The sequence below is a fragment of the Pseudochaenichthys georgianus genome, chromosome 5 (genome assembly GCF_902827115.2).
Source record: "Pseudochaenichthys georgianus chromosome 5, fPseGeo1.2, whole genome shotgun sequence".
Classification (NCBI taxonomy): domain Eukaryota; kingdom Metazoa; phylum Chordata; class Actinopteri; order Perciformes; family Channichthyidae; genus Pseudochaenichthys; species Pseudochaenichthys georgianus.
In genome coordinates this window covers 22,672,054-22,695,115 of record NC_047507.1, presented here as the reverse complement: position 1 = coordinate 22,695,115, position 23,062 = coordinate 22,672,054, and the positions used below count along the sequence as shown (strand labels likewise).

The 23,062-nt window shown below is 41.2% G+C and overlaps 2 protein-coding genes across 4 annotated transcripts; both read right to left on the bottom strand.

Moving 5' to 3' along the window:
* Positions 1-11,020: 11,020 nt before the first annotated feature.
* Positions 11,021-13,036, bottom strand: LOC117447230 (uncharacterized). The gene is made up of 2 exons (XM_034083910.1): positions 12,998-13,036; positions 11,021-12,455 (listed from the first exon to the last, which is right to left on the bottom strand). The coding sequence occupies exon 2, from the start codon at positions 12,447-12,449 to the stop codon at positions 11,412-11,414; it is 1,038 nt and encodes a 345-aa protein (XP_033939801.1). The 5' UTR covers positions 12,450-12,455; positions 12,998-13,036; the 3' UTR covers positions 11,021-11,411.
* A 5,127-nt stretch (positions 13,037-18,163) lies between these two features.
* LOC117446714 (E3 ubiquitin-protein ligase DTX3L-like) lies at positions 18,164-22,958 on the bottom strand. Of its 3 annotated transcripts, none has more exons than XM_034083064.2 (9): positions 22,791-22,958; positions 22,434-22,496; positions 22,197-22,256; positions 21,797-21,865; positions 21,139-21,346; positions 20,887-21,041; positions 19,635-20,804; positions 19,319-19,536; positions 18,164-19,208 (listed from the first exon to the last, which is right to left on the bottom strand). In XM_034083064.2, exons 2-9 carry the CDS (start codon positions 22,461-22,463, stop codon positions 19,139-19,141), a joined length of 1,980 nt encoding a protein of 659 aa, XP_033938955.1. In that variant the 5' UTR covers positions 22,464-22,496; positions 22,791-22,958; the 3' UTR covers positions 18,164-19,138. The 3 variants fall into 3 exon arrangements, with proteins under 3 accessions (XP_033938955.1, XP_033938954.1, XP_071059248.1); XM_034083063.2 differs by having other exon boundaries at positions 22,434-22,479; XM_071203147.1 differs by lacking the exon at positions 22,791-22,958 and having other exon boundaries at positions 22,434-22,782.
* Positions 22,959-23,062: the final 104 nt, after the last annotated feature.

Below are 23,062 nucleotides of genomic sequence, written 5' to 3'. Positions count from 1 at the left end.
TCTAGGATATGAAATCCATTCATCTTCAAGCAGATACTATGTCCTTATTTATGTTTTGTTCACGATAACAATGGTATAACAACCACATGTCATCAATTCTGGTCCACCTAAAAACCAATGTTAAACTCTTTAGCAGTGTGTGGAACCCTGGATGTCCGAACATGCAACCAGATTATCAAGGATTTAAAAACAGAAGTCATTTCATATTTTCTATGGTAATAACTATGCTACAATGGTGAAATCAATTATTTAGATTGGAATACTATATCTGGCTTGGCACCAGCTCTCCCTTTAACATTATCCATACAGATAAAGATTTGTCTTATAGAGTGGTTCCTAAAACTATCCCACTACTTTATTCACACGTGAATAAAAAATGTCAAAGAATATTTTGTTAACCTGACGAAAAGATTGAAGAGTATGGTTGTACTCTGAACCCTCAGTGTGTTCTCATTTTACCCTAATAGTCTACTGCTATTTTTATTTTAATAAATCTTTCTGTCTTTACGTATTTATGCTTTAAATGTGCGTTTTGTGAATAAGTGTGTTTATGTGTAAACTCACTCATTCCCGTTTTCCTTTTCTCCTCCTCTGGTTTTCTCAAGCCGTGACCCCGGCCTCCTCACTTCTAATCGACCATGCCAACTCCTCTGATTCTGTGTTCTCTTCAGTCCATCAGCTGTAACTTCATCCGCTGTCAGCCATTGGCCCAGTTACCTCTGCATGCCCCATCTTGCACTGCTTTGCATTTTATCCCCTCCTTTACAGTCTCTCTGCTGTTTTTATGGGGGGCAGATTCTGCTCTCATCTCCCACACTTTGCTCTTGTGCTCAGCTTGGAACTTCATGGTCCTGTCTGAGGGACTGATGAGCGTAGATTTCTGCCCGTCAGCATGCTGTCTGGTTCTGGATGCCACAGGTGGAGATAGTTCTGGCTGCAGTCTTGTTGTTGTCGTTTCAGCTCTGGTTCTCTGTCTGTTCGATGGAGAAGGAGGAGTTTCCTGTTGGGTTAGGTCTTTTGTCTGCTTGGAGGGTCGGGATCGAAGCCTTTTCTAACTCAGAGGGGGAGTCCAGGTCTCGGGACGCATTACCTATACAAAATCTAGCACACTGAGGTTAAATAAATCCAACCCTTTCCACTCTGACTCTTTGTAATCATACTATCTGTCTTAATTGTTAAATGCCATCTAAACAACCTAATTGATGTCTACAAATGATATTACAAAAACTCACTCTAAAAATTGTTTCATCCATTGCTACATATGTACCCAACATAACTCTTTCAGGAAAACATTTTCTCCTATACATTGAAAAACGTACATGTTTCCAGCATCACATATTCCACACACCACGAAAGAACATCTACATATTTTCTCCAATATTTTAAGCTAGTTTCTATAACAAGATTATCATGTGTGACATAATAATCAGATGTCTTGTTTGCTAACCAAGAATATTAAACTTTAAAATGTCTTTTGGCCAGTTGAAGTCCTGCTTACTTCATCCTTAAACTCTACTTTAATTTGAAACCAAAAAAGGTCTTCCTTCTCCACCATGATCCTATCTCTATATCAAAGTCCAGACAAACTGATGATTTATCTTTATAAACCATGAGGAATGACTCATAAAACACTATTCTCCCTTACTTCAGTTCTAAATCAAATGAGCCAGACAGGAAACCCCCTTTAACCACTTGCTTATCCTATTATTTTGATCAAAGTGGTGTTACAAGCAGGTTAGATCTGTAATGAATTAAAATCAATATTTAAAGACGCAATATAAGTTAAATATATTGTTAAGGTAATTACTGTTTTATTGTGAAGGCATCTCTGGCGAACAGCGGCCTTTGGCTTTTATTTTGAAAGGCCGTTCCGGAACAGCCGTGTTCCTAGAAACACGGCAAGCTGACAATCGTTCTAATGCATTAACTATAGTCGTGAAAGAGACAAGGAGGGGGAAGGCGTGTGGAAGCAAGCAATGAACTGAAAATGCCACCAATCCTGTTTTAACGTGATGGCGAACATTGAAAACCGAAGCGGGCATAAGCTAGTACTTTTTGTTTTATTCATAACCTAAAAATACAATTGTGATGAATAGCTTGCTTTTGTATCATTACATTTACCAACATAAAACAAGGTCTGTACTAATCAACAATGACAACCCACAGACAGCTCATTTAGTTAAATATACGCAATATATTGACTTCGCTTTTATTTATCTGACTTAATTAACGTGCTTCCCCCCCTTTCAGCCACTAGATGGCAGCAGCAGAGCACAAATGAGCTTCACTCTTCTGACTCAATGTCTGATATCCATAGACAATGCTCATACAGGTTATTTAGGTAAAAATCACACAGATTTATTCCCCTTACATTTTGTCCGGCTTGATAACGTGCTTCATATGTCGTCACGCAGGACTCTCTGCCTACCTTGCGATCAACGTTATGTTTACGTCAGCCTTTCAAATTAATTTTTACAGACAAGGGAAACGGGAGCCGGTCTCGTCACAATGTAGGTGACGTTAGCGCTCTCTCCCAAGGATTTAACAGATAAAAGTCCGCTGACACTTTCGCTTATTTGGTCTTGGACTCTTATTTTACCCCCAGTTATAAACGGCGGACCGATCAGAAATATCGATCATCCAGGTTTCGCCGTGTGGGACTCACACCGCACATCCCACGAACTGCACCGCTCCTACGCCACTTCAGGACTAAACTACCTGAAGATCCACGCTAAACTGCTCTAATTTCTCGTTACGCAGGACTCTCTATACCTGGCGATCAACGTTCACGTGTTATATATAACTTTCCTAACATGGTAAAAAAGATGCATTGTATACTCCATTCAAACTTCAAAAACACTCTGAAACGCCTACAGACAATCCCACAGGGCCCTGCTATTGTCCGAGGCATCTAAAAGTGCTTGTTCCCGACCAGGTGTGGTCCTCTGAATCCTTCCACAGCTCATGTTTATTCAGTGTCGAGTCACCATTTGTTAGGAGATATGAATGTTAATTAGGCCGCATTTCCAAATCTCCTCGCGTCCCTACACGAGCCATTATCTTACAGGAAGGAAACCCAGAACCTACAAGTAACCGTTTAACAATAATCCACTTTAATGGTAATATACAATGCAATACAATCAAGTACAATCAATACAGTACAAATTACATACAGTTCTGTGGGATCCCACATTTACCTGATACTCACGTGAGCCAGCCAGCCAGCCAGTCAGAGAAGAAAGAGACCGAACACAGCGGGGTTTCTGTCTATATCCCTCGCTGACCCAAGGAGGAGTTATCTGCGCCTCCCTTCCAGACCAGTGATTGGCTGCCCAAATTATCATCAACACCCCACATCTTAAGTCCCCAATCCCAGTGGCTCAGCTTCCTTATCACAGGGATCTGAGATGACTGTATGTCAACTCCACACCTTCCCCCTCTTCCTTTGTCCTCACAAAACCAAATGTTCCCAGGCTCCAAACACAGTTCACAGTTTTCTCACCCAAATCATTTTCCCTTTTTAAGCATCTTGATAGTTTACTAACCTGAATACATACAAATATTTCTTTACACTATTTCCACATCTACACTCCATCAGCTGATTATTTCTATTTGCCTCACTTTATGAGCTTCACATGACCTGTGCCTTGTACCGCAGAGTTTGCAACGTCACAAATAAATGGGGCCAATCTTCAGTCAGATGTGAATCTGTGTAATCTAACATTTTCAGTAAGAATAATGGACAAAAGGAGTGCAAATACAATTTATTGAAATGTGAACCAAAAGTTAATCAAATGTTTTAAATAAAAAGCACATATGGACAGAAGGTGTAAACCTATTAAATGTATAAGTAAACACATTTAGTCAAATAAAGTGACAGACTAGGCCTGTGCAGTTGGTATCAGCTATGCCCAGCATGGGCTCCTCCATCAGGCCTGGTCCTCCTCGCTGAGGAAAGACCCTCGGTCCTCTCCAAACCAACAGACAGGACGTCCATCACACGGAGGTTTCTCCCTGAAGTCTCTGCAGCCCTCTGGACACCACGCTGTCTCAATCCGTCCACACTGAATATGAGAGGGGGGAAATGAAAATAATAAATGCTTTAGACAATAAGAAATATAAAGTTAACTGTTGAGTTACTCAGTTTTTTTAGATTGTCAATAATATTACTGTATAACTAATATCTCAGGTTAAGAGGCACCTTCAAATAAAGATTGGTCTTTAAATACATGTTGTTTTTTTGAATTGTTTGTCTAAAGTCAAGGATCTAGAACTGGTACTTAGTTTTAATGATACAGTCTGGTTATTATGCTGTTTGGAGGAGGCCTCACAGGTAAGAGCACTAACTAGCTACCATCACATGTACAGTACCTTAGATTGACTTAAATGTATTAAACGTATAGTTCAGTGATGGCAAAATATAAATAACTAATGTCATGCAAACATATTAATATTTGCTTGATTCCAGAGTTGAATTTAGCACAATTGCATAGAAACGTTAAGGGATTTTAAGATTCGGAAGTCTTCGTTCTAAATAGAAAATAGCATGGATAATTTACAAAGGCTTTAAAAACACAGCAGGAGCCCAAGACAATTATAAAACGTGTCATCATTTCAGTACAGTTCAATTGGTTTTATTTTCATAAACGGTTATCAACCGTTAGTGCCAAAGCAGTAGGCTATAATATATGAATTACTGCTGTATAGACTACAACCACTACTTGTTTAGCTAGCATAAACTCAACAAAGCTAGCGTTAGCTGGCTGACTGACGTTATTTCGCCGCTAAACTGTACGATATAAAACGGTGGTCTTCAAAGCGGATTTAATCCTCAATCACAATAATAATATTCAAAGTAATACTGGGCAAGTAATGGGCACAATTTACCGTTGATGGATGCGCCATGTCAGCGGACTGGTAGCGACACGAACCGTTAGCCCCGCAGTCTCCAGTCACCCTAGCCTCGTCGTTCTGATAGCTCCGCCCCTTCGCTCCAACCCCCCTCCCTCCCCCCCACATCTACAGGTGAAAATTACTTTTGCGACACATTTATCGCAAGAAGTGTAGCAAAAGTCAAGACCGCAGATTCGTCGATGTATACTGCAACAGAGCAGATTCGTCAAGTTGTAATGACTGATTTGAGAGGTTGTAATAAATAAAGTTGCAGTTGTAATGGAAAATATATTTAAAAAATATGTATTTTTCTGCAAGTGAACATTTCATCTCTAAGTTCATTTTTTTTCTACAAGCTACAAAACTTTTTCTTCTTCTGTGACTTCAAATTTGGTTCACAGTTACGTGGATATTTTATACAATTGTAAATTTGGTTCACAGTTACGTGGATATTTTATACAAGTGTACATTTAATTCACAGTTACGTGGATATTTTATACAAGTGTACATTTGGTTCACAGTTATGTGAATATTGTATACAATGTAAATGTAAGCACACAAGCTAAGATTTTTTTTGTGCAAGTGCTCACATCAGGTTTTACACGCTCTCACATTTTGCACCATATCTACCTTCATATGTGAGGTCCGTGCAGAAAGCAGAGCAGTGTGTATAATATATATCACTCAGTATAACAGGCCTACTTTCTTTCTTTACTTTAGTTTAGTAGATATCTACAAACAAAGAGTCGATATTTTTCTAAAACAATTTGGTGCTTCACAATAAAATACACAACGGCTGTAGCCTGTTTAAGGAGCTGTATGTACGTGTGTGTGGTAGTGTGTGCGTAGATGCAGCGGACAGACAGGTCTCAGTTGGTTTGGTGTCCTCTGCTTACTTTTAATACTTGTAAATACAACTTTTGGCCCGTAATTTATTTTCCTCATTGTAGCGACCAGAGGAGGGGGGGAGATATATCCAGTCTCTGATAGTGTTACATTATTATGAGAGTGCTCTGTTTGATTCTGAAATTTTATATATTTATATAAATATACATATATGTGTGTGTGTGCGTGTCCGCATCTGTAGCCTGTTATGGTCTCATTATACCGCACTGTGAATGAATCAAAGTAAATATATATAAGTCATCATGAACACATCTGTCCATCAGACAGAGGGCTGCTGTGCCTTCTGTCATCATTAATGGACGTCTCTTTAAAATGACCGCTCAGAGGAGAGGAGTTCTCCTTTCTCTAACCGCCTGCTGCTTCCCCTCCTCTCTCCTCGGTTCCCCTCCTCGGCTCCTCCGCTCGCATCTCCTGTGGGCGGGACAAAGTATCGAGGATAGGAGTCGAGGAGGGGAGTTAGAGAAATGAGAAAGGGCCCATCTCATTTTGTAGGCCGCTCGGTCCAGCCTACCCGGTCTACGTGGGCTGGGTCCTCCGTGGACCGCGTAGGCTGCGTACTCCGAAGGGTGCAGCCCCTGAATTGAGACAGGGCTACAGTCTATGGTTTTGCCTTTAATTATATGGCAGGATGAGCATAAAGAAAAGCTAAGTGGCTGCTTCCTGGCCACAGATTGGGAAGTATTCTACAAGGACAATGACACCGATACCATCGCTGAGACCAGGGGCGTCGCCTGGACTGCAGATACAGGGCCAAGGCAAGTGAGACATCACTGCTTTCCATCCAGCATGTTTGGCCAGCAAAAGAGATAATTTCAACCGCAAACAGCAAGTGATGAGGGGTTATTATTTCCTCCTTCCATCCCTTTTTTCTGTTTAATCTGATTACTAACAACTTCTAATAATTTGACATCGTTTATGATTTAATTGGAAAATGAATTGTTTTTAAATAATAAACCTGTTTATGATTCTGATTCTTTGATTTATTTTTGACATATGGGTGTTGAGAGATGTATCCATATCTCTTGATGTTGCTCTCAAAGTGCACAAGATTGATGCTTTTAACTTCAGTATTTAAAAAAAATCTTCCTGGGGGACCCCAAAGGAGGTGAGTTCCCGCCAAAATAGCACTTTATCCCTTCTTATGTAACTCCGGTGTAGTGTCCCCTCGGCAACAGATCACTCAGACCTGGTGATTACTTTCCTGCATTTCAATGGACAGCATATAAAAAGGACACGTGAGCTGCATTGCTTAAGAGATCCTCTCATGCTATCTCTTTTACAAAATAAGTGTCCAGTCAACAACAAAACATCAGTGATCGTATAGTGGTAGTATATTTTTCACAAGCAGTGCGAAACATTAAACTTATACAAACTGGTGTACAAAACTCACATACCTGCATTGATCTCCTGGAGCGTCTCTACTCTTTCTTCTCCACATCTCTTGTCCACCATCAGAGATTGCAAACATTTCAGAAACAGCTAGAGGTAGGGGACAAACAACTTGTTCGCTGGGCATGTCAAAAACCTCCTGCTTTGATCAAGCCTTTAGGAAGCCTTTCAGCCCCTCTAGCAAAGGGACTGGAAAGCAAGCTTTGAACATGCAGTACCATCTATATGCTGTCATGTTCCAGACACTGCTCTCAACCACTCAGGGCCTGCACAAATACCTGCAGAAAGAAACAATTGACTTGGTGCAGGCAGTAGATTACAAAACAGCAGTTGAGAACACACTGAAAAATTACCAAAGTAACGAGAAAGTACATGAGGTCTATGACAAGACCAAGGCCCTGTGCAATGATCTTGATATTCCCGAAACTGTGACGCAGAGGAAGAAGCGTAGAAACATCATCTTTGTAGTCAAAGCATCATGTGGAGCAATGTGAAACATTACACATAAATAAACTGGTGTACAAAACTCACATACCTGCATTTCAATGGACAGCATAAAAGGACACGTGAGCTGGGTTCTGGTGCTCAGATTAGCTATTGATGATCACGTTGATAAATCATATAAAACAAATAGCCAATCACACAGAAAACATGTTGCTGTGACTGTGAGCATTAAACTAAACAAACAGTACGTTATTGTCCTTATAAAATAAAAACATACATTTTGTCCACCGACATAATACAGGCACCTTACCCTCAAGAGATCCTCACGTGCTTTGAGAATCTCCCACAATCCATTGCCGTAACAAAGCTAATGCAGGCACACGTTTGTGACACCAGATGGCGCAATTGTGTATGTGCGTGTGGGGAGTCTTGCAGTAGAACATTTGACTGTAGCGCCGCTGTTACCGTTTAACTGGTTACACCGGGGAAGTCGTTACGTTAACGGTAGGAATGGGGCGTGTACTTTGAGGAGCCATTGTCGAATAGCCAGGAAATACACATTTCGATCGCTTCTTTTGTTGTTTACATTTATCTTTTGGTATATTTGGCTCCATAGGAACACTTTGATGCACATTCAGTATCAGTGTGTGAGGTTGTGGTTGCGATGCCGATATCCGGACGCGTACAGCGAGGACTACAAAATGACAATGAGGTGACTGGGGATGTCTGTTCAAAACATTGCAAACGTGAATAAATCATTTCAAATATGTATTTGTCTCCGACTGTCATTTGTACATCGTTGTTAATGTGATGTTTAGTAGCTTTGATAGCTGTCCATACCTCCAGACAGCCTAAAAGTAAGACACAAGTTGTTTACTCACAGCCCGAATGCAGCATCGAGATCCGTGGCCAGCTGTGATCCTCTCGATTAACTTGCGACAGGACTTCTGTAGCTATTCTCCAGCGAGCAAGGTTTTTATTAAATACCTCCATCCCTCTCGTCACAACACGACTCTGTGCAGAAAAAAACAACATAAATGAAAATAACCTTGCTGGATAGTTTAGAATGAAACAAACAAACTATCTTCCATGGCTGATACTGATGTCACAGTGACGGGTAAACCACAGACTACATTATTTTATATATGTATATATATATATATATATATACATATATATATATATACATGCTATATATATTTATATTTATTTCTATCCTACATTGTCTAGGCTATATAAACTGGCGGAAGTGTCACAACTTTCTTGGTTTGTGATTATAGAGAGAGAGAGAGATAGCGACAGAGAGATAGAGAGCGAAAGAGACATAGATCGAGATACTGTAGAGATAGACATAGAGAAAGATCGGCTGTGCGTAAGTGAGTTGTGTGTGTGTGTGTGTGTGTGTGTGTGTGTGTGTGTGTGTGTGTGTGTGTGTGTGTGTGTGTGTGTGTGTGTGTGTGTGTGTGTGTGTGTGTGTGTGTGTGTGTGTGTGTGTGTGTGTGTGTGTGTGCGTGTGTGTGTGGGAGAGAATAGCTGTAGGGCTAACCAAGAGGGGATGGATTCAGGAGTTGTTAAACAACTGATGGATTTTATGATCCACGATATTTATGCTGATGGCTTGGAAAAAAGAAAATTGTTGACAATTATCCTTTATTATCTTGTATGAATATATCTGGTATATTGCTCATTTTCCATAAAAGAAAAACATTTATTTGAGTTTTATCTATCTCTATCTGTCTCGCTATCTATCTCTGTCGCTATTTCTCTCTCTCTATAATCACAAACCAAGAAAGTTGTGACACTTCCGCCAGTTTATATAGCCTAGACAATGTAGGATAGAAATAAATAAATATAAATATATATATATAATATATATATATATAGCATGTATATATATATATATATGTATATACATATATAAAATAACAATTTCATTATATGGATTCAACGTGTGCCCCCCCCGCTAGACTAGTCTGTGGTTTACCCGTCACTGTGACATCAGTATCAGCCATGGAAGATAGTTTGTTCTTTTCATTCTAAACTATCCAGCAAGGTTATTTTCATTTATGTTGTTTTTTTCTGCACAGTGTAGAGTCGTGTTGTGACGAGAGGGATGGAGGTATTTAATAAAAACCTTGCTCGCTGGAGAATAGCTACAGAAGTCCTGTCACAAGTTAATCGAGAGGATCACAGGCCACGGATCTCGATGCTGCATTCGGGCTGTGAGTAAACAACTTGTGTCTTACTTTCAGGCTGTCTGGAGGTATGGACAGCTATCAAAGCTACTAAACATCACATTAACAACGATGTACAAATAACAGTCGGAGACAAATACATATTTGAAATGATTTATTCACGTTTGCAATGTTTTGAACAGACATCCCCAGTCACCTCATTGTCATTTTGTAGTCCTCGCTGTACGCGTCCGGATATCGGCATCGCAACCACAGTTTGCTAGTTATGACTCACACACTGATACTGAATGTGCATCAAAGTGTTCCTATGGAGCCAAATATACCAAAAGATAAATGTAAACAACAAAAGAAGCGATCGAAATGTGTATCTCCTCAAAGTACACGCCCCATTCCTACCGTTAACGTAACGTAACGACTTCCCCGGTGTAACCAGTTAAACGGTAACACCGCCACTGTGGGCTAAGCCCCGAATGTGTCCAGGTCCAGGCGACGCCCCTGGCTGAGACCGTCACAGACTACATTCATTTTTGTGTCGATACTCTTGTGCCAAAAAAGACCATTAGGATATATCCAAACAATAATGTTACCTTTTTTTACTAACGGTATCTCGGCACCGAAACCGTAGTTTCGAATACACACCGGTGGTTTCTGACTTGGCTCGTTGTCAGCCGGTAACCAGCTGCCCAGACATTTCGAGGGGAAAAACGATTGAAACGGGGCGTTCGGGTGCCGTGTGAATAACCTCCGTTTATTCACGTTCTTCACAGTAAATCAGGCTATATTGACACTGTATTGCATAGGGTGAATTGCCCTAATGTGGGACATTTTTTGCATCTAAGACTTCGGGAATATATTGCGATATGAAGCCAATAGAATAAATCAACACCAAGTACCATTCTGAAGTCCCCAGGATGTGTCCTAATCAAACCAAAAGAGAAAATGCAGATATTACACTCATGAAAGAAATGGTAGACATATCAGTACTCTTAGTGCCAAGTTGTCTCAGACAATCTGCTTTTCCTAATGTGGGACTGTTATGTGCAAAATGTGGGACACTGACATTTTGAAAAGCCTCAGTCACCTTAATTGATGTAATAAAAACATCTCAGGTCAGTAACACTCAGAGCTAAATGTGCAATACCATGTTCAGCTATTTTACTATTTATAATATTATTGTTGTTACAACATTTAGGCTTATAGGTGTGGATGTCACATGGAGAATCAAACATCATCAAACAATAGATTCTTATAGTTTTCAAAAATCATTGAAATGTATTTCACAGGGAAATAAAAAATTGCTCATAACATGCTGCTGTTGATTACAAAGTTACAATTTTATTAAAATCATTTAAGTATATTTCATGGGGAACACATACAATTGTATTTGAAGGCAAAAATATCAACATTGAGGCAACACATAAACCTGCATAAAAAAATTGCTTATAACATGCTGCTGTTAATTACAAAGTTAAAATTGTATCATCATCGGATTCAAATGTATTTCACAGGGAACACATACACCTTTAACATGTATATTTGAAGGCAACACAAACATGAACCTGCCTAAAACAATTGCTTACAACATTACATGTCTGGAAACAAGCAGTCCTTGCATGTCAAGGAGCCATCATCGTCCAAGACCCCGTTATCCTCTGCACAGCTTTCATGGAACCACTGGAAACAGACTGCACACGAAAGCCATTCCTCTGTGGACTTGGGGTCCTTTCTGTCCCCATATGAATACTGGCAGATTGCACACGCTTCTTGGATCACTTGTGCAGTTTTCTTCTCCTTAGGTTTTAGCTTTTTCTCCTTTTTCTTTCCCCCTTTCTCTTTGAGGAAAGCAAAATGGCTGTCGCTAGTCAAACTATAGGAAGGAGGTTTGGCCCTCTGGCGGCTGGTGGTTGGGCGTTCTCTTACTGGAAGTGTACCAGTGACCTCAAAACAGGGTGCCCCAACTTCTGCAACCACCCTGGTGGACAGGAAGTGATCCTGGAGCCCTGTTTCATCACAATTCCAGATGTGGCCTGGGACATTTTTCAACCCCAGGGTCTCAATCGTGTCCTTATATTTTTCAAACCACTTATTCACAACAGTGGGGTTGAACCCTGCTGCTCTTGCGGCTGAGAGCGCCTCTGGTTTGCGCATGCTCAGTTTGGGGTTTCGCCTCAGAAACCCCTGAAACCATCTATAGCCAGCCTTTTTTGTAATTTGACTGAAGCCTTTTATTCCTTTTTTTTCGGCAAACTGAAAGGCCAGTGTTCGAATGTCGTCCAACCTCAGAGGGAATCCGCGTTTTCCCAGGGTTGCTATCATCTCCTCCAGTTCTGCTTCATCCTTCTCAGGAAGGAATGGCTTTCTTCCAATCATATGATTAAAGTGACCATTGCCTTTTACCCTGCGCTGGAGAGTGGATTTGGGAACAGACCAGGCCCTGGCCAACAGCCTCAGCTGAGGAACCCCACCATCCTCAATGATCTGTTGATATTCTTCTATGGCTCCCCTCATCCTGTCCTGCCTCCACTGATTCAGTTTCCTTCCCTGACTTTCCTTTCCTCCATTATTCTTTGCCTTTTTCTGTGTCTGCGATTCTCTCCCTGTCTTATTTTTCTCCTTTGCCATTGTGATCTAAAATGCATTCAATGAATCATTAATATGCATAGAATAAAACGTGTGTTGGAAGGATTTATTAAATTACTATGAATATTTGGGCTTAAATACATTGCCATCTTCTAAACTCAGACATGTATCCCTAACATTATCCCTGACTTTGTCATACCATTTTAACAGAGATGCAGCCAACCCCAATTATTTAATATAATTTGCCTTCACCTTAAATATCTAAAATAATGCATTAGAAGACTAAAACCCTGTAAATAACAATTGCTCTTGGACAATCCATGCCCCTCCACACATTTTGGCCCAAGTGAAGAACCGTCCCACATTAGGCAAATCATACTGTCCCACTTTGCAAAACACGTTTCCTAAAGTGGGACGATGGCAGATTTGATTGAAATAAAAAATATAGAGTATATTTACACCATATTATAATATATTCTGATGAACAAACATATCATAAACACATCCTGATAAAAAAATTGCAAGATTGTTTTATTTAAACGACATTTAAAACCTTAACATTACATTTGTCAAAACACTATGTCACTTACTTTTTGGCGGTCTTCACACAGGGTACTTCCTGTTGAAGGTTGCTCCACCCTCATCTGTGATTGGACATTTGAGAAGTCATGTGATTTTGATCACATGACATCACAGCTTGTGTTTACCCATAGTTTCCGTGACTCTCATTTGTTTGCGGAAGACCTACACCCATTTGAGCTTAGGTGTCCCACATTAGAGCATGTCCCACATTAGGGCAACTCACCCTACATACAGACTAGATACTATTCCTTTTCTGACCACTTTCTCTATCGTCTCTCCATAACTCCGCACTTTGCCTTGGCCATCACGTCTTTACACACACACAGACTCCAAAATCCACAACCCCTTGCGGCTGCTTCTCTTAAAGTGACAGGCCAAGCCTGTAACACTACCCCCACTCTGGATGATGATAAAACAACCTTTAACATCACTTCAGCATATAAACATTATAAAAGGAAAGCATGAAACATTAATGGCAACACATTCCCCACAGTAATAATATAATAATAATCCCCATTTCCCCATACTAGATTAATGTTCATGGTCTTTAGCTCAGCTTTTAATACTATTCTTCCCCAAATTATGTTAAAAAAGCTCAAACAGATGGATGTGAACCCTTACTTAATCAGATGGTATCACTCCTTCCTAACTGAAAGACAGCAGCAGGTGAAACTCGACCCTCTCTGACACACAGGTCATAAGCACAGGGGCACCACAAGGCTGCGTTAGCTCTCCTCTTCTCGTCACACTTTACACAAATGAGTGTAGGAGTCAGCACACACACAACCACATCATAAAGATTTCTGATGACACAGCCATACTTAGTCTACTGACCAGAGACTCAGACATTTCTATGTATAAACTTGAGATTGAAGAGGTCGTGAAGTGGTGTGAGGCGCTCAACCTGGTGTTAAATGTTAAAAAAACAAAGGAAATGATCTTTGACCCCAAGTCAGTAGGTGATCACAGCCCCGTCCTTATCAACAGGGAGGGAGTTGAGCAGGTTACAAGTTTTAAATATTTAGGGATTTATTTTGATGCTCAGTTAGGCTGGGCCCATCAGGTGGATCAGGTATGCTCAAAGATAAGCCAGCGCCTGCATTTTCTGCGTCGGCTCAGGGTTCATGGAGTGGATAAATGCATCATGTTAATGTTCTACAGGGCAGCAATTGAGTCTATTACTCGTTATGGCATCACAACATGGTTTGGTAACTTGTCAGTTAAATCTAAAGCACAACTCCAGAGCTTGATAAAAAGGGCTGGAAAAATAATTGGCATGCTTCCACCATCCTCTCTTCAGGAGATATTTGAGGAGATGGTGAGAAAACAAGGCCGTAAAATCACATGCGACCCCAAACACATCCTTGTATAGAGAGTTTGAGTTGCTGCCCTCGGCAGAAGGTATAGATTACCAAACTGTAAATTGAACAGGTATAAGTTTTCCATTATTCCGCTGTCAATCAAGCTGCTGAACAGTCAGAAACAATTGTGATTATGCTGTGTTAGGAGTTGTTGGGAGGTGCAATGTTTACAGTGTAGTTTGTGCAATCAAGAAGATAGGGGAAGTGCATTATGTGTAAATAGGTATGGATACAATAGGGATATGTGCAATTTGACGGACACTATGCATAGGTGCAATAGGGAAAGTGCAATATTGATTTGTGTATGAATACAATAGGGAAAGTGCAATTTGATTATGTATGTGCAATAGGGAAAGTGCTGTACCTGTATGTTTCTTGTTTGTTTGTTTGCCATGTGATATGTGATCTCTGTTCTGTATCTATGACTGATTGACCTGAATGTTTTATGTGTATTATCTCGATGCCTAAGACACATTTCTCCTAAGGGAGACAATAAAGCTCTATCTTATCTTATCTGAATTGAGAGAGAAGTACAATCATTTTACCTAAAGAACATTTTTGCAAAATCATACATGCATTTTCAGAATGTTTTTGATTAGTCCTTGTTTTTTTAATGAGAAATGACACATAGCTTTTATAGTACACAATGCATGGAGGCTCAGACTTTCTTCTGGAAAGAGAATAATGTTTAATTTTGGTTGGAGTACTTTACAAACTAAATAACAGATATTGTTATAAATAAAAGTAAAACAATTGTACAGAAAACAAGCAATTGGGTTTTGTGTTTTTGTTTCATAACACTTTCATACACTTCATCTCTGGCTATGCCTCCCTGCAGTCTCTGAATTTCCTTGCTCTCACTGAGACCTGGATTACTCCATCCAACACATCCACCCCAGCAGCTCTCTCCACAGCATATTCCTTCTCCCATACACCCAGACCCACTGGCAGAGGAGGTGGCACTGGTCTCCTGCTCTCTCCCAAATGGAGCTTTTCCCTCTTCAAGCTACCTAACTTCACTCCTTCCACCTTTGAATTCCATGCCGTCACAGTAACCCATCCTATACAACTAACCATTGTTGTTCTCTACCGTCCACCAGGCGCCTTGGGGGACTTCTTGGAGGAATTAGATAATCTCCTCTCACACATCCCTGAAACTGGCCCTCCCGCTGTACTTCTCGGAGACTTCAACCTCCAGACGGGGAAGATAGACGAACTAACATCTCTGTTAACCACCTTTGCTTTCTCACTGTCTCCGCTCCACCGACTCATAAAGCTGGCAATGTCCTTGATCTCATATTCTCAAGGAACTGCACTACTTCTAACCTCTCTGTAAACCCGCTCCACACCTCCGATCACTTCTTCATTTCATTCTCTTTACCCCTTTCCAAACATAACAAACTAATCTCTTCGCATCCTGCACTTGTCCGCCGTAACCTCCGTTCCCTCTCCCCCTCTACCTTTGCCTCCTCGGTGCTCTCAGCCCTCCCTTCCTCCGACTCGTTCCAACTCCTGCCTCCAAACTCTGCTGCAGAAACTCTCCTCTCTACTCTCTCATCCTCTCTGGACTCTCTCTGTCCTCTCACATCTCGGCAGGCTCGTCAGTCCCCTCCTGCTCCCTGGCTAAATGACGCACTGCGTGCTAATAGAACCGTCCTTAGGGCAGCAGAGCGGAAATGGTGGAAATCCAAACACCGTGACGACCTCCTAATCTATCAGGCTCTCCTCTCCTCTTTCTCTGCTTCGATCTCTCAGGCAAAAAGCACTTTCTTTCAAGATAAGATCCAATCTTCCTATTCCAATCCTAAAAAACTATTTTCCATCTTCTCCACCCTCTTGGACCCCCCCAAAGCCCCTTCCCCCTCCTCCCTTCTGTCAAGCGACTTTGTTAACCACTTTGAAAAAAAGGTTGACGATATTCGCTCTTCTTTTTCTGACTCACCTCTACTCACCGCCGGATCACCTGAGCCACCTTCAACCGGCACACTAACCTCCTTTTCCCCTCTCTCTCCAAGTGAGGTTCTTACCCTCATTACCTCTGCCCGCCCTACCACCTGTCCTCTGGACCCTATCCCTTCAAACCTCCTTCAGACTATCGCTCCTGATATTCTACCGTTTCTCACCCATTTCATCAACACTTCTCTAACTTCTGGTCACTTTCCAAACAGTCTCAAGGAGGCAAGAGTAAACCCTCTCCTAAAGAAACCCTCTCTCAACCCGTCTGACGTTATAAACTACAGGCCTGTCTCTCTCCTCCCGTTCCTGTCTAAAACACTTGAACGCGCTGTCTTTAAACAACTCTCCTGTTATCTCCATCAGAACAACCTTCTGGATCCACACCAGTCTGGTTTCAAGGCAGGTCACTCCACAGAAACTGCCCTCGTTGCTGTCACTGAGGAACTGCACACTGCTAAAGCAGCCTCCCTCTCCTCTGTCCTCATCCTGTTGGACCTGTCTGCTGCATTCGACACGGTGAACCATCAGATCCTCCTTCGCACTCTCCAAGAACTTGGAGTATCAGGCTCTGCACTTTCCCTCCTCACCTCATACCTCAAAGACCGCACCTACAGGGTTACTTGGAGAGGGTCTGAGTCCGACCCTTCTCAATTAACTACAGGGGTCCCTCAGGGCTCTGTTCTTGGTCCTCTCCTCTTCTCCCTGTACACAAACTCGCTCGGATCTGTCATTAGCCCGCATGGTTTTTCATACCACTGCTACGCTGACGACACCCAATTAATTCTGTCCTTTCCCCGCTCAGAGACCCAGGTCGTCGCACGCATCTCTGCTTGTCTAGCTGACATCTCTCAGTGGATGTCTGCTCATCACCTCAAGCTCAACCTTGACAAGACTGAACTGCTTTTCCTTCCGGGAAAAGATTGTCCCTCTCTTGACCTAACTATCAACATCGGCCCCTCTGTTGTTTCCCCGACTCAGACTGCAAGGAATCTGGGTGTGATCCTAGATAACAAACTGTCCTTCACTGCAAACATCGCTGCTACAACCCGCTGCTGCAGATACACGCTTTACAACATCAGGAGGATACGTCCCCAGCTGACCCAGAAAGCCACGCATGTTCTGGTCCAGGCTCTCGTCACCTCACGCCTAGACTACTGCAACTCCCTCCTGGCTGGTCTACCTGCATGTGCCATCCGACCTCTGCAGCTCATTCAGAATGCAGCGGCTCGTCTGGTCTTCAACCTTCCAAAATGTTCCCACACCACGCCGCTCCTCCGCTCCCTTCACTGGCTTCCGGTAACTGCTAGAATTCACTTCAAGACACTGGTACTTGCGTACCATGCTGCAAATGGATCTGGCCCTTCCTACATCCAGGACATGGTTAAACCGTACACCCCAGCACGTGCTCTACATCAGCCAAACGGCTCGCTGCACCCTCGCTGCGAGGGGGACCCAAGTTCCCATCAGCAAAAACACGTGGATTTGCTATCCTGGCTCCAAAATGGTGGAATGAGCTCCCCATTGAAATCAGGACCGCAGAAAGCTTACACACCTTCCGGCGCAGACTGAAAACTCATCTCTTTCGACTCCACTTCGAGCGATAGAATGACTAACAAAGAACTGCTAACAAAGCACTTATATACTAATAAAGGACTGGCTTATCTAAAGCCAGTTGAGTAGCACTTGAAACGATTGGCTCTTTGAAACCTGATGTTCTTATATGATTCTGTTTTCTTCAAGGTTGTGTCTTCCTGGTCGAATGTACGTAAGTCGCTTTGGATAAAAGCGTCAGCTAAATGCAATGTAATGTAATAACATACTGATATATTAAAGAATGCTTTGATGAGACAGTGTGGGTTGGTTTAATCATTTATTTGGGAAATTGTAAATTAATTATTGTAGACAGTTTGATTTATATATGCCAATGTCATTTTTATACTGGTTAAGGTAATAATAAGGTTTTATTCTTGGGACATTATTATTTTCCATCTACATGCTGCCACTAGGGCATATCATACAAAAACACAATATTGTATATCACTGCTATGCTGATGATGCACAAATGATGTACTGCAGTGATAGAAGAAATAAAGTGCTGGATGGCTCATAACCTTCTCCAGTTAAATGACAGAAATCAGAAGTACTAATTTCTGGCCATCCTAAACCAACCCGTCTCCGCTAATTCATCTCAGCTCCCTCTCCTCAAAGATAAAACCTGCAATTACAAAAGTTATTCAATCATGTTTTTATTAGTTACGTATCATTTAAAAAAAAATGCAGTCCTTCATATCCCGGTCTGATTTGGAGACAGTCATCCACGATAGTATCTGTTCTCGTCTCGATTACTGTTAGGCCAAAAATCTATATCTTGACTTAGACTTGTGCGAAATGCAAGACTTTTACAAATACCAAAAGGCTAGATCAAATCACCCTGTTTATCTCTCTTCACTGGCTACCTGCCTGTTTAAGAATTAATTGAGTATCTGAGGCTGGCAGAATCAGTGATATTGTTTAAATCACTTCTTAAAACTCACCTTTTTATTCAAGCTTTTAACTAATGATGACACCACTAGTTTTATTCGACATCCATGTTCGAATTGTTTTTCCAAAAATGTAGGATATCCTTCATCAAAGAAAGTTATACTATATATTTGAAGATGACACATATTGATAAACTATAAACTCAAAGCAACCCTTACTGATAATTAAAAGAATAACAAGAGAAGAAAAGCCAGCATGCAACACAACAGTAAGAGCATTAAAGTAATGATTGTTTTACATAATTATTATTTTAGTGAGAAAATAACTCTCAATAACTTCGTATGGAAGTCTTCACTCGATGCCTTTAGCCTTCAGCTCCTCTCTGACTCTGTCCAGGTAGTGAGGGTCAGGATACCCAAAACTGAGGAAACAACAAAAGAACGATTAATATATTACATTTATGACTTTTCAGTAGACTTAACACCAAAAACAGTATATATTATAAAGAACTAAGAGATTTGGTTGCTGTACTTGTGTGGTCCTCCAAAAGTGTTTGTCTTGTGGTGAATGTCGTTCCAGGTCACCACGTCCTCCATCCCAGATGTTCTGGACGTCCCAACTGTGAAAATTAGCTTCTGCTTAAACGCTCTCTCCAACAGGTGCAGCACTTCTCTGCCCTCTTTGTTGTTTGGCAAGTAGGCTGTTCTTTTACAAGAAGAAAGGTACTTTCCAGGATTTGGATGCTTTGCCTGCAAAACGAGTGAAATGCAACAAACCAAGTCAGAAATAAACGCAATCGTTACATCATTGACACAATGTATCCACATATATAAATTAATACATTTACCGTCTGTTTTCCATCTGGAATAATATAGTTGATGATGATAGTGCCGCAGCCTCGGAATCCATTGAGATGGTTGGTGCTCTTCTCCGTTGTCATTTCTCCATCGGGCTGGTCTCCCTCCATCATCCCAAATACATCTTTGCAAAGAGGACAGATGGGTCCCATGGACGCTTTTGACATTTCCAGGCAAGCCTCACAAAACTCATGCTTACATTTAAGCTGTTTTTTATTTTGAAATGTATCCAAGCATATAGAACAGGTGTCATCTTGATTATCTCCTGCAGTTGCTCCCCCTCCTCTGGGTGCTTCAGTGTAGTTTCCGGATGTTCCATTCCACACAGTTCCTCCCTCTGATGGACCAGCATTGCTCAGGTTTTCTGGTGAACCTCTAAACCCAGTGGCACCAGCGAGATGGCTGAAGCTCAGTGGTGATGTGGCAATCTTCTGATAGAGATTAAGAAGAGCTCTTATAGCGTGGCTCTCCATTGACGCATTTTCTCCAGCTCTTTTGTAGCAAACTTTGACTTCAACTTTGCCCTGACTGATGCCGGATTCTTTAAAATCAACACCAAACTTAGTTTTGATCTTAGCTACATGCTTTACGTAGGAGGTAGTCATCAGCTTCCAGTAGTTCTCCTCCATGGTTAGCCCAGCATTGACCAGAGGGTCTTTGATGCTCATGCCAATGTTCTGTGATGTGTCTTGAGACACCTCTCCAGACTCTACAACAGAAGTGCTGATATTTAACATTTTCTGTGTTGACTTTCTGAAGGTATCTTGACTTTGTCTTGGCCCCCATGAGATCATTTCTTCAGGCGTTAGAGTGAGCAAAAGCTTGCTCCCAATCCTCTTAGTTATCATCACTTCCTTCAACCCTTCTGGATCTACATGCTTGAGAGGAATATGTGAGGCTTCTAAATCGCTTGAGTACTTCTGGACGAGGCTTGTAAACTCAGAGAGAGCTTTTTCTGGGCTTCCATCTTTCGTCGCTTCAAATGTAATTTTTACATCTGCTGTGATTTGAACACCATTCTCTTTCTCTATACGTTCCATTTCCTTCTTGTAGATGTGGCTCACATACCAGTAAGGGCCCACTGAGAGAGAGCATGCCACTTCTTCTTTCTTCTCTTCTTCTGTCGAAACTGAACTGCTCTGCTCCTCCGGTGGCACATCCTGAATAACATACAATGTTTCCGTGTCAACATTTTTATTTTCAATGCATTTCATTCAGACTGATTAACTACACAGTACATACTACATCCTGTGAAGGAGGAAGGTTCGTTGATGGTTGTTGTGTCTCAAGCTGTGGCGGTGTCAGAGTAACAGACAGTATTCTGACTGTTTTCCCATCTTTCCCCTGCAGTGCTTGTCCACTAAGTTTCTGAACCTCACTCGCAGGAATGGGTTTGCCTTTGAAATGAAGAGAAGACGAGAACATTGCATTAGAAAATACAAAATGTGAGTAATATAGGTCTGATGTAACAGTCAAAATATATACTCGTACTACCTGAAGCCGGTGTAAGACGTATCTCAACTCTACCATCTTCTGAGACTTTTAAAACTTTGCAATCTGCATTGAGGTTGTTGGTGTTGGACCAAGTCTGCAGAACTTTCTGCAGGTTGTGCTGACATTTCTGCAGTGGAACAACTTCTAACCACTTAAATGAGAGAATGGCTTGAACGCCATCTTTGTCCCGTGATGAAGCCATGAGAGCCTAAGAAACATGTTAAAGTTCATGTCACCATATTATAAAGCAAGATCACAAAAAATCCTTCATGCTATTGAACATTATAAATAGTGAAAAATAATGTTGTCATACTTTGTTTTTGCAAGTTTTCTATATGACACAAATGTAATAATATGATATCAGAAGTGATGTTTCAATGCCACTCTTTCCACACCCTTATTAAAAACCAAACATGGCACAAGACTGGATAAAGTTATTTGTAAATGAATATGTGTGTGTGTGTGTGCACACACACACACACACACACACACACACACACACACACACACACACACACACACACACACACACACACACACACACACACCACACACACACACACACACACACACACACACACACACACACACACACAACACACACACACACACACACACACACACACACACACACACACACACACACACACACACACACCTTAGTGGACGTATCAGTTGTTGTTGAGGGGGAAGTCTGCTGGATATAACTCCCGTCACTGTATTCAACCTACACATTTAAAAAAAAAAAAGTACATTTGGAAACGATTCCTTTGAAACAAAAACAAGATTAAGCAGAAAACAGTATTTTCAAATAATCACGTTTTAATAGTAGCTACTGAATTCTCTCAACAGCTGTCTTTCATACTGGGTTTTATTGTTCAACATCAGTGCATTCACGTCCATGTCCTCTGGTTCATTGTTTGACATTTTGACCGTCTTCTCCCTTAATACAGAGCAAATCTGTCTCTCATAGATTTCAGCACTTTATCTGCACACACACACACACACACACACACACACACACACACACACACACACACACACACACACACACACACCTTAGTGGACGTATCAGTAGGTGTTGGGCTTGGAGTTGGCTGGAAATTATTCTCGTCAACCTACACATTAAAAAAAAAAGTCAATTTCGGAAACGATACTTTGAAACAAAAACAAGATTAAGCAGAATACAGTATTTTCAAATAATCATATTATAATAGCACTGAATTATCTCAACAGCTGTCTTTCATACTGGTTTATTGTTCAACATTAGTTGCAGACTGATGCAGTGTACTCACGTCCATGTCCTCTGGTTCATTGTTTGCCATTTTGACCGTCTTCTCCCTTAATACAGAGCAAATCTGTCTCTCATAGATTACAGCACTTTATCTGCATACTTCCGTAGAATATCGGTATTTGTTTTTTAATCAAAACAATCATTAATCATGTTAACATGATGTTTAAACGACAATCGCTAGACTCCACTTTCGGTTACGACTTACGCGACACGCTAAGGCTAACTTTAAAGGGCTATCATGTCGTCTTACATTTTCCGTACTTCCTACAAAACACTACGTTATCTCACGGACATTATGTCTTCTTTTTTAACATAAAAATAACATGTTAAACACAAATATATGACGCATAAGACGTACCTTGACCTGGCTCTACACGTTAAACGCTGCTTCTTCTTCTTCCTGATAAATGAAAGTGAAAGTATTGTAGCTTCGCGAGACACATGACGTTACAGCTGCGGTATTCTCGACCTTTTATTTTTACCAATGTTTCTCCATAAACAAATCACACTTCATGAACTGTCTACGTTTTTAGAAAGTGTATGTAATGTATTTGTTATGTAAGGATCCCCGGAAGGGACATTAAGGGGAGGGAAGTCGAAAAATAAAAGGATTTGTTTTGCTTTTCGTAG